The sequence below is a fragment of the Oncorhynchus keta genome, chromosome 7 (assembly GCF_023373465.1).
Source record: "Oncorhynchus keta strain PuntledgeMale-10-30-2019 chromosome 7, Oket_V2, whole genome shotgun sequence".
Taxonomy (NCBI): Eukaryota; Metazoa; Chordata; class Actinopteri; order Salmoniformes; family Salmonidae; genus Oncorhynchus; species Oncorhynchus keta.
Genome location: NC_068427.1, coordinates 6,215,661 through 6,227,974, shown reverse-complemented (window position 1 = coordinate 6,227,974; position 12,314 = coordinate 6,215,661). Strand labels below are relative to the sequence as shown.

The 12,314-nt window shown below is 43.4% G+C and overlaps 1 protein-coding gene across 1 annotated transcript in view; it reads left to right on the top strand.

Annotated features, from left to right (window-relative positions):
• tbc1d4 (TBC1 domain family, member 4) overlaps positions 1-12,314 on the top strand; it is a 139,054-nt gene that overhangs the window by 25,104 nt on the left and 101,636 nt on the right. Inside the window, exons 2-4 of the mRNA XM_035773109.2 lie at positions 7,328-7,456; positions 7,722-7,971; positions 8,432-8,679. Coding sequence (XP_035629002.1) covers positions 7,328-7,456; positions 7,722-7,971; positions 8,432-8,679 — 627 coding nt within the window. The remainder of the gene's footprint in view (positions 1-7,327; positions 7,457-7,721; positions 7,972-8,431; positions 8,680-12,314) is intronic.

Genomic DNA, 12,314 nt, shown 5'->3' with positions numbered 1-12,314 from the left:
GCAACGAAGGAGTGGCTTCATAAGAAGCAGAAGCATTTCAAGGTCCTGGAGTGGCCTAGCCAGTCTCCAGATCTCAACCCCATAGAAAATCTTTGGATGGAGTTGAACATCCGTGTTGCCCAGCAACAGCCCCAAAACATCACTGCTCTAGAGGAGATCTGCATGGAGGAATGGGCCAAAATACCAGCAACAGTGTGTGAAAACCTTGTGAAGACTTACAGAAAACATTTGACCTCTGTCATTGCCAACAAAGGGTATATAACAAAGTATTGAGAAACTTTTGTTATAGACCAAATACTTATTTTCCACCATAATTTGCAAATAAATTCATAAAAATCCTACAATGTGATTTTCTGGATTTCTTTTCTTCTCATTTTGTTTGTCATAGTTGAAGTGTACCAATGATGGAAATTACAGGCCTCATCTTTTTAAGTGGGAGAACTTGCACAATTGGTGGCTGACTAAATACTTTTTTTGCCCCACTGTAGCTCATTGTTTGTAGAACTAAAGTTTCATGAATAACTCTTTCTTAATAATAACGCTATTTCTTTGTTAACCGCTCAACACAGAATAACCGCATGTGCACACTCCCTCAAATGTATGCCATTTAGCAGACGCTTTTATCCAAAGCTTCAAATCTTTTGTTATTCAGCTTTATTCAATTGTATTCTTCATACTATAAAATAATGCCACGATATTCTAAACTAGTCTTGTCTACTAAATTAACTAGTGTAGCCCACAGCCATATGGCATAGCCACATCGCGGCCTAACATCAGGACAAAATCCCAAAGTATCCTTATAACTTATAAGCAGTGGCATAGTACGCACCCCCGCAAAGAGGAATTGATAATCATACCATCGGTATGTCCAACAGACCAACTGCCCCTCTTATCGGAGTTAAAGCGATAGGGTGTGTGCAGTACTGCAGATACAGGGAGGTTTTGTTTGGTTTAGCGTTCATTCATTGCCACCTTAAACAAGTAGGCCAATTTGTTTGACCTTGGGTTGTTTTTCGGAAAAGCAGAAGCTTTTTTTTAAGAGCTGGCCATTCAGTCGCCATTACTCCTGTGCTGTTGTGTCTGGCAGATTTAAGGCGGAATGCTGTTATTGATCGAGAGTTATTTTGTTCACACCACTCCATTTCTTCTACGCAGGCTGCCAGATGGAATGCATTCACATTTTTCTAGAATTTCCAAAAGGACAGACAGCGTTGACTTGTATGCCTCTGCATGGTGTAGTTTGGTTTAGTCGCTCTCTCCCTTTGTCCCCCCCACACACCCTTCCCACTCTCTCTTCCCACTCAATCCATATCTGGACTGGCTGCATCACCGCTTGATATGGCAACTGCTTGGCATCTGACCAACAGAGGGCAGTGCGCACTGGGCCGAGCTCCCTGCTATCCAGGACCTCTCGACCAGGTGGTGTCAGAAATGGGCACTAAAGTTGTCAGACTCCAGCCACCCAAGTCATAGACTGTTCTCTCTGCTACTGCACTGCAAGAGGTACCGATGCACCAAGTCTGGAACCAACAGGACCCCGAACAGTTTTGACCCCCAAGCCATAAGAGTGCTACATAGTTAGTCCGGGTAGCTACTTGATTATCTGTATGGCCCTTTTTTTCCCATTTTTTTTTTTTACTCATCACATATGCTGCTGCTACTGTTTGTTTATTATCTTTCCTGTTGCCTAGTAACTTTATTCTTAGTTATATGTATGTACAGTATCTACCTCCATTACCTCGTACCCCTGCACATCGACTCGGTACAGGAACCTAGTGTATATAACCAAGTTATTGTTACTCATTGTGTATTTATTATTACGTGTTATTACTTTTTATATGATCTTCTTTTTCTCTGCATTGTTTGGAAGGGCCCGAGTAAGCATGCCACTGTTCATCTACACCTGTTGTTTATCAAGCATGTGCTAAAAAAAATGTTTTGTTTGATTTCCCTGAGCCCTTACACTGCATTTTCCAAAGTTTTTTGGCATGATGCCTCTGCTTATTTTGCCTCCAGCTTTGTGTGACACAATAGAGGAAGAAGACCGTTGACTTCAGTCTCTCATTTGTTCCAAAGTCTGTTGTATTTTTCCAGGTCTCGAGCCTTGTGTATATAGCCTTGTATAGTTGTCCTGTTCAGGTTGCGTCTATGTGAAAGCTGTTTCCTGGCTCACGGCATAATTCTGGTTTGTCCCAGAATGATACATCTTGTTATTGTTCGTATTTTTCTATTCTGTTTGTTCAACCTCATGCTTTTTCGGTGTGCAGATAAAGTATGGTTCACTTGAGAAGCACTAGGCCTACATTTGGCCACAGTACAGGATCCTTTCAATTGCCTAGTGTTTTTAACCATACTTTTTCTGAGGTCTTCAAACTCTTGGAAAAACATGACAAGAAAATGAATGATGGGGCCTGTTTGCAAGTATGTGTAAGTCTTCCAGAGAAGGTTTGGAAATGTAAAAAAGGCCCCTTTCCTTGATAAAGCAAGAGGCTGTACAAACAGAATATAAAAAGACACTAGAGCTATATATATATATATATATATATATATATATATATATATTACTGTTATCTATACTATTCGACTGTATCTTAGTCCGTTCTGCTCTGACATCGCTCGTCCATATATACAGTGGGGCAAAAAAGTATTTAGTCAGCCACCAATTGTGCAAGTTCTCCCACTTAAAAAGATGAGGCCTGTAATTTTCATCATAGGTACACTTCAACTATGACAGACAAAATGAGGAAAAACAATCCAGAAAATCACATTGTAGGATTTGTAATGAATTTATTTGCAAATTCTGGTTGAAAATAAGTATTTGGTCACCTACAAACAAGCAAGATTTCTGGCTCTCACAGACCTGTAACTTATTCTTTAAGAGGCTCCTCTGTCCTCCACTCGTTACCTGTATTAATGGCACCTGTTTGAACTTGTTATCACTATTGGGGCGGCAGGGTAGCCTAGTGGTTAGAGGGTCTTGTAACCGGAAGGTTGCAAGTTCAAACCCCGGAGCTGACAAGGTACAAATCTGTCGTTCTGCCCCTGAACAGGCAGTTAATTTGTTCTTAACTGACTTGCCTATTTAAATAAAGGTAAAATAAAAAAATAAAAAAAAATAAAAGACACCTGTCCACAACCTCAAACAGTCACACTCCAAACTCCACTATGGCCAAGACCAAAGAGCTGTCAAAGGACACCAGAAACAAAATTGTAGACCTGCACCAGGCTGGGAAGACTGAATCTGCAATAGGTAAGAGGCTTGGTTTGAAGAAATCAAAACTGGGAGCAATTATTAGGAAATGGAAGACATACAAGACCACTGATAATCTCCCTCGATCTGGGGCTCCACGCAAGATCTCACACCGTGGGGTCAAAATGATCACAAGAACGGTGGGCAAAAATCCCAGAACCACACAGGGTGACCTAGTGAATGACCTGCTGGGACCAAAGTAACAAAGCCTACCATCCACCAGTAACACACTACGCCGCCAAGGACTCAAATCCTGCAGTGCCAGACGTGTCCCCCTGCTTACGCCAGTACATGTCCAGGCCCGTCTGAAGTTTGCTTGAGAGCATTTGGATGATCCAGAAGAAGATTGGGAGAATGTCATATGGTCAGATGAAACCAAACTAGAATGTTTTGGTAAAAACTCAACTCGTCGTATTTGGAGGACAAAGAATGCTGAGTTGCATCCAAAGAACACCATACCCACTGTGAAGAATGGGGGTGGAAACTTTTTGCTTTGGGGCTGTTTTTCTGCAAAGGGACCAGGACGACTGATCCGTGTAAAGGAAAGAATGAATGGGGCCATGTATCGTGAGATTTTGAGTGAAAACCTCCTTCCATCAGCAAGGGCATTGAAGATGAAAAGTGGCGGGGTCTTTCAGCATGACAATGATCCCAAACAGATGAAACTAAAGTTGTTGTTTGGAAGGAACACACAACGCTACGTGTGGAGAGAAAAAGACCGCACACCAACATCAACCTCATCCCAACTGTAATGTATCGTGAAGGGAGCATCATGATTTGGAGCTGCCTCAGGCCCTGGACAGCTTGCTATCATCGACAGAAAAATGAATTCCCAAGTTTATCAAGACATTTTGCAGCAGAATGTTAGGCTATCTGTCCTCCTATTGAAGCTCAACAGAAGTTGGCTGATGCAACAGGACAACGACCCAAAACAAAGTAAATCAACAATAGAATGGCTTCAACAGAAGAAAATCTGCCTTTCTGGAGTGGCACAGTCAGTCCTGACCTCAACCTGATTTGAGATGCTGTGGCATGACCTCGAGCAGTTCACACCAGACATCCCAAGAATATTGCTGAACTGAAACAGTTCTGTAAATAGGAATGGTCCAAAATTCCTCCTGACTCTTGTGCAGGTCTGATACGCATCTACAGAAACATTTGGTTGATGTTATTGCTGCCAAAGTAGGGTCAAACAGTTATTAAATCCAATGGTTCACATACTTTTCCCTCCCTGCACTGTGAATGTTTACACGGTGTGTTCAATAAAGACATGAAAACGTATAATTGTTTGTGTGTAATTAGTTTAAGCAGACTGTTTTTGTCTGTTGTTGTGACTTGAATATCAGATCAAATTTTCTGACTACTTTATGCAGAAGTCCAGGTAATTCCAAAGGGTTCACATACTTTTTCTTGCCACTGTAGTTGAACTGAAACGTAAATAAACAAATATCGGTGTATTTAGTGTATGCCTACTCAGACTTTTACCATTTTTACCATCACATTTTATTTGTTACATACACATGGTTAGCAGATGTTAATGTGAGCGTAGCGAAATGCTTGTGCTTCTAGTTCCGACAATGCAGTAATAACCAACAAGTAATCTAACTAACAATTCTAACTAACAATTCCAAAACTACTGTCTTATACACAGTGTAAGGGGATAAAGAATATGTACATAAAGATATATGAATGAGTGATGGTACAGAGCAGCATAGGCAAGATACAGTAGATGGTATCGAGTACAGTATATACATATGAGATGAGTATGTAAACAAAGTGGCATAGTTAGTGGCTAGTGATACATGTATTACATAAGGATGCAGTAGATGGTATAGAGTACAGTATATATGTATGCATATGAGATGAATAATGAGGGTATGTAAACATTATATTAGGTAGCATTGTTTAAAGTGGCGAGTGATATATTTTACATCATTTCCCATCCGTTCCCATTATTAAAGTGGCTGGAGTTGAGTCAGTGTGTTGGCAGCAGCCACTCAATGTTAGTGGTGGCTGTTTAACAGTCTGATGGCCTTGAGATAGAAGCTGTTTTTTAGTCTCTCGGTCCCAGCTTTGATGCACCTGTACTGACCTCGCCTTCTGGATGATAGCGGGGTGAACAGGCAGTGGCTCGGGTGGTTGTTGTCCTTGATCGATGTGGATAGGGGGGTGTTCCCTCTGCTGTTTCCTGAAGTCCACAATCATCTCCTTAGTTTTGTTGACGTTGAGTGTGAGGTTATTTTCCTGACACCACACTGAGGGCCCTCACCTCCTCCCTGTAGGCCATCTCGTCGTTGTTGGTAATCAAGCCTACCACTGTTGTGTTGTCCGCAAACTTGATGATTGAGTTGCATGCGTGCGTGGCCACACAGTCGTGGTTGAACAGGGAGTACAGGAGAGGGCTGAGAACGCACCCTTGTGGGGCCCCAGTGTTGAGGATCAGCGGGGTGGAGATGTTGTTGCCTACCCTCACCACCTGGGGGCGGCCCGTCAGGAAGTCCAGTACCCAGTTGCACAGGGCGGGGTCGAGACCCAGGGTCTCGAGCTTGATGACGAGCTTGGCGGGTACTATGGTGTTGAATGCCGAGCTGTAGTCGATGAACAGCATTCTCACATAGGTATTCCTCTTGTCCAGATGGGTTAGGGCAGTGTGCAGTGTGGTTGAGATTGCATCGTCTGTGGACCTATTTGGGCGGTAAGCAAATTGGAGTGGGTCTAGGGTGTCAGGTAGGGTGGAGGTGATATGGTCCTTGACTAGTCTCTCAAAGCACTTCTTGATGACGGAAGTGAGTGCTACGGGGCGGTAGTCGTGGACCTCCCGGTCGCGGCCGGTTACGACAGAGCCTGGGCGCGAAACCAGAGACCAAGAGTCACATATGCCACGCTGCTCCTCAACACGGAGGTACCTCGGGTGCGTGCTCAGTCCCCTTCTGTACTCCCTGTTCAACCACGACTGCGTGGCCAAGCACGACTCCCAACACCATTATTAAGTATACTGACGAAACAACAGTGGTCGGCCTGATCACCGACAATGATGACAGCCTATAGGGAGGAGGTGAGAGACGTGGCCAAGTGGTGCCAGAACGACAACGTTTGCAAGATCGTGGACTACAGGAAAAGGAGGGCTGAACAGGCCCCCATTTAATCGACATTGCTGTAGTGGAGCGGGTCGAGAGTTTCAAGTTCCTTGGTGACTACATCACCAACAAACTATCATGGTCCGAACACACCAAGACAGTCGTGAAGACGGCAGATAACACCTTTTACCCATCAGGAGACTGAATAGATTTGGCATTGGTCCCCAGGTCCTCACAGTTCTACAAAAAAAAAAAGTTTGTGACCATCCTGACCGGTTGCATCAACGCCTGGTATGGCAACTGCTTGGCATCCGACTATAAGGCGCTATGGAGGGTAGTGCGTATGGCCCAATACATCAATCCCAGTAAATAAATCGTAAAAGTGCCTTAATTTTGACAGACCCCCAGGAAGAGTAGATGCTGTGGATCCATAATAAATATAAATCAAATGGCCACCCGGACTATTTACATTGACCCCCACACACTCTTTGTTTTTACATTGCTGCTACTTGCTGTTTATTATCTATGTATAGTCACTTTACCCCTACCTACATGTACAAATTACCTTGACTAACATGTACCCCCGCACATTGACTCGGTACCGGTACACCCTGTATATATCCTCGTTATTGTTATTTCATTGTTACTTTTTATTATTTTTTTAAACTTTAGTTTATTTAGTAAATATTTTAATTCATTTCTTGAACTGCATTGCTGGTTTAGTGCATGTAAGTAAGCATTTCACTGTTGTATTCAGCGCATGTGACAAATTAAATTTGATTTAGGGAATTTTTTTTATTTTTTATTATTATATTTCAACATGTCAATTTTGAATTATAGTGTATGTTTCCCACTCACAAACTATTGCAATAAATACATCTATATCTCAGTAATTTCACCATTTACACTTTCTTCCCTTTCTCCCCTCCTCCCCTTCCCTTCCCCTCTTCTCATTTCTCCCTCCATATCCTTCATATTTCTCTCTCCTCCTCCTCTCCAGGTACCAGAAGTGATCAGTAGTATCCGTGCGGTGTCCAAGTCGGCCCTAAAGGAAGACTCCAAGCCCAAGCGGGATACTGAAGAGGCCTTCTATAACTCCCAGAAGTTTGAAGTGCTCTACTGTGGCAAGGTACAGGACCACTATCAGATCCATTTTCAACCTCACTGTGTGTTTATCATCAATAATTTGACATGAATCAAAGCCATATACAGTATCTTTATGTCGGTATGTGTTTGGGATGACTGAATTGTCTTAATCATATGTGAGAGCTAAGCTCCCTAAAACAGTTATGACTGTATTTGTATGGGTAATTGACATTGTGTAATAGATCAATTAGATGATATCAACCAGTCATTGTATCAATCAATTGTATCCATTAATCAATCAATCAAAGGTGACTATCGGGCACAAGAAGGCTCCCTCCACCCTCATTGATGACTGCATCAACAAGTTCCGCCAGCATGAATTGGAGCGCAAGCACCTGCGCCTCCTGAATGACCAGCGGGGATCCACAGAAAGCGCCCCCATAGAGTTCATCATGGGGGATGACGGAGACCCCCTTTCCTCAACCACCCACAGCGAGGGGCTGGAGGACCCTGAGGGGCTGGAGGTGGATGAGGTCACTAACAGAGGAGGTTCTGGAGGTAAGGACTTCTCCCAGTAAAGTGTCCAAACAATTCCTGATGAGGGCAGCTTGTTGCTGAAATGTACCACACAGAACATGCTAGATTGATAAAAATAAATACAAATGTATTTAAAATCCCCTTTTGTAGTTGAAAACTGATGTTCTAGGCTAAGTTGTAGTAAAACACATCATTCCGTGTCCCATTTTCCACATATGGTATGAAGTTGGGGTTGAGGATGTTGTCTCACAGATTTTGCAGCTAATTGGAACATGTGATGGACAGGTGTTGATTTGAAGTCCAATTAATTATTTTTCACAAGAGACCTGTGAATAGAAATGTGGCATTGGACATTGTAGTGTATGACTCGTCCTTGAGTCTTCTCCGTAGTGAAGGGCATGTATGGGGAGCCTGTGTTTGTGTGTTTGGGGGAGTGCGGTTGAAGGCCTAGAGGGTATTGACTCGTTCTTATGCCTCCCAGGGAAGATCATGTCCAACAGCCCCAGCCTGGGCAGCCTGCGGGGGTCCTTCCCCGAGTGCATCCTGGAGGACTCTGGTTTCGAGGAGCAGCAGGAGTTCCGGACGCGTTGTAGCAGCCTGGCGGGCAGTCTGCAGCGGAGGCCCCTAGAGGGTGCGCTCAAAGCCGCCCCGGCACGCCGTCGCCACGCCAGTGCCCCCAACAACGTCCAGCCCTCAGACGCCGACAAAAACCGCACCATGCTCTTCCAGGTGCAGGCTGGGTTTATATTTGGATACAGTAGTAGGGCTCTTGACTAGGTCTTAAAATGATTTTAAATGTATGGGGTAGGTACACTACATGGCAAAAAGTATGTACACACCTGCTCGTCGAACAGCTCATTCCAATATCATTGGCATTAATATGGAGTTGTTCCCCCCTTTGCTGCTATAACAGCCTCCACTCTTCTGGGAAGGCTTTCCACTAGATGTTGGAACATTGCTGCGGATACTTGCTGAGCCGTTGTTGCTCCTAGACATTTCCACTTCACAATAACAGCACTAGCAGTGCAGAAAGTCAGTTCGACGAGCAGGTGTCTACATACTTTTGTCCATGTAGTGTAACTCTCACCCTTTCCATCCCAAACCACTGAGGATAAACCAGTAAAAGAATATGCACTCAGGAGGAGTACCATGTAATATATAGTAGTAACATACAGTATTGTATTACAGGAATATCAAACAGTTGTGATAGTATATAGCCCTAGTACTATGGCCAGGAGAAGTTGTTGTGTTCTTTGAGTTGGCCTGTGCTTTTAGGTAGCTAGGTCCTTCAGGTGTTGATGCTCTCACCATACAGCTCTACTATCAGCTGGCTACATTCAGTCATTCACAGGAAGATGGGACATGGCATGTAGGGAGAGAGGGGGAGGGAGTCTCCTTGGGTCTGGCAGCTTTCTCAACAACACAACACAACTCAAACTGGAAACATGTGCTGCAACATTTGCCCACAAGTTATCAGGGAGGGAACTGTGTTACAGTTAGGGTTGTGACAAATATATATATTTTTCTTAACGGTTAAACTGCCATATTTATTTTCCATTAAAACGATAAGGAAAATGCATAAAGTTCCATGTGAATTCATAGCTGTGCTGCTGCCAGGTCTCATGGTGCATCCCTTTCATATTGCACATTTAATACCAATACTGTACCTCAATTCCACCTCGCAAAGTTTGCATTTGCTTCTCGTTCACCTTCTCAAAGTACTGCCATACAGTACATGACATTCCTGCTTGCCTTTCTCTGCCATTTTTCCAACTGTTAACGATGATGACGTAGTGTTGGAGAATCACCTCTAAAATAATTGATTCCTCGAGTCCTTGCACGTCGATTCCAGCGTGTCGACTCCCATTTCTGAGGGTCAAGATTTGACTCTGCTAGGAATCAACTCCTAAGATTCTGTATTTTCTGGAAAGGAGGAGACTTCATAGTTGCCGTACTTCTGAGAACACAAACACTCGCGTCTTTCATAACGAGCTAGCCAGGGATGGACAGTAAAGGCAGGTCAGCCACCAGGCAGGCTTATCTATCGGCAATCAAAAGTTGGATCTCGCAATTTCTTGGCTTTCAATGTCTCGCAACTTCAGTAAAGCAGGGCCTATCATCAATGAATAGCCTAGATATTCTACACACAACAGACCGAAGACTGAACACACATTTGTGTGACGGGACAGTCATTCATCCAAACTAAAACAAAAGTTTCTATTGGACAAATTCAGGCAGGCCCCTCCGTTTTGTGCCGTTTGCTTTCGTTCTGAAATGTTTCGCAATAGAATCGGCGTAATGATGACAACCCAGGCGAGCCAGCGAGAGGGAGAGAGGGGGGCAGGCAGAAAAAACAGTGGTGCGCAGATGTCTTGGTAATCTGTATCTCGCAATGTCTTTTCTTGCATGCCTCACAAATTTACCAAAGTAGACTCAAGTTCGCCTCTTCCTCTCTGGTTTATTTAAATTACACAACTTTCCCCAGGCCTTTTGTAGCCTATCGTATATTTAGGCAATACATCGGAAATAAAATGTTTTTTGATAACTGCACTGTTATAAAAGAAATTGTGGGAAATAACAAAGAAAGAAAAATGTTTTTAGTATAGGGATTTCTCTTATTGTCAAGGATCCCAATTTGGTTTTAAATTTTAACGCTCACAACCCTAGTTACAGAGCATGACTGTCGTGGAAATCTCCTGTATCTACCAAATCATGAGAGCAAACCACACACAAGTCAAGAGTTATCATAAAGTCCATCTTTAATTTTTTAATTCTTGGCACACAGACATCGTGGAGCCAAGAGATAATTGATTCAAAAGATATGTTTACATATGAAGACCACCTTGACCCCTCCCCTCTCTGCGGCCCAAGTAACTGACCCCATGTCAGAGAACGGATAACTGCAACCGGCCAACAGTATTATCCAAAAATAGACATTCTGAAGAGAAATAACTCACAAGCATATAATGAATATAAAACATCTTATCTATGTTACCAACTAGTTCTGATTATTCCCAAACATGACATTTCAATAAAATTTAGTTATCCTAATGCGCCAAATCAATTGCGAAAATTGAAATAAGGCTATTTTGGGTCTCAAATGTTTTGCTATGGATCCTCAAATACTTTAACCAGGCTGTGACGGCTTCCCTCTCAAGGGAAAAATGTAGTGTGCAAAATCATCTTATTGGTCACTATATGCTTCTGAACATTCAGTTTTTTTTTCTTATTCCCTTAATGGCAGTTTCTTTGGAAGAATACTTCCTTACATCATGTGGTCACATTTCTTGAGCATGAAATCTAATAGTTTGCCCTCTTCAAACTGGGTTTAAACTTCAGCTACGTAATAGTTTTGGGTTATCATTTTATTTTCAAGTTTTGAGTGCAAATATTTTAAGTAACGTAATTTCTCTGTCACATCAATGTACTTGACAAATATCACAGTACAGTCAATGTCATTCCGGAGGATATCAACTTGTGTGTAGTCTTCTAGGTCCTTGATGTGTATATATACTGCTCACTAACACTAAAATAACACATCCTAGATCAGAATGAATGAAATATTCTTATTAAATACTTTTTTCCTTACATAGTTGAATGTGCTGACAACAAAATCACACAAAAATGATCAATGGAAATCAAATTTATCAACCCATGGAGGTCTGGATTTGGAGTCACACTCAAAATTAAAGTGGAAAACCACACTACAGGCTGATCCAACTTTGATGTAATGTCCTCAAAACAAGTCAAAATGAGGCTCAGTAGTGTGTGTGGCCTCCACGTGCCTGTATGACCTCCCTACGCCTGGGCATGCTCCTGATGAGGTGGTGGATGGTCTCCTGGGGGATCTCCTCCCAGACCTGGACTAAAGCATCCGCCAACTCCTGGACAGTCTGTGGTGCAACGTGGCGTTGGTGGATGGAGCGAGACATGATGTCCCAGATGTGCTCAATTGGATTCAGGTCTGGGGAACGGGCGGGCCAGTCCATAGCATCAATACCTTCCTCTTGCAGGAACTGCTGACACACTCCAGCCACATGAGGTCTAGCATTGTCTTGCATTAGGATGAACCCAGGGCCAACCGCACCAGCATATGGTCTCGAAAGGGGTTTGAGGATCTCATCTCGGTACCTAATGGCAGTCAGGCTACCTCTGGCGAGCACATGGAGGGCTGTGCGGCCCCCCCCCAAAGAAATGCCACCCCACACCATGACTGACCCACCGCCAAACTGGTCATGCTGGAGGATGTTGCAGGCAGCAGAACATTCTCCACGGCGTCTCCAGACTGTCACGCCTGTCACATGTGCTCAGTGTGAACCTGCTTTCATCTGTGAAGAGCACAGGGCGCCAGTGGCGAATTTGCC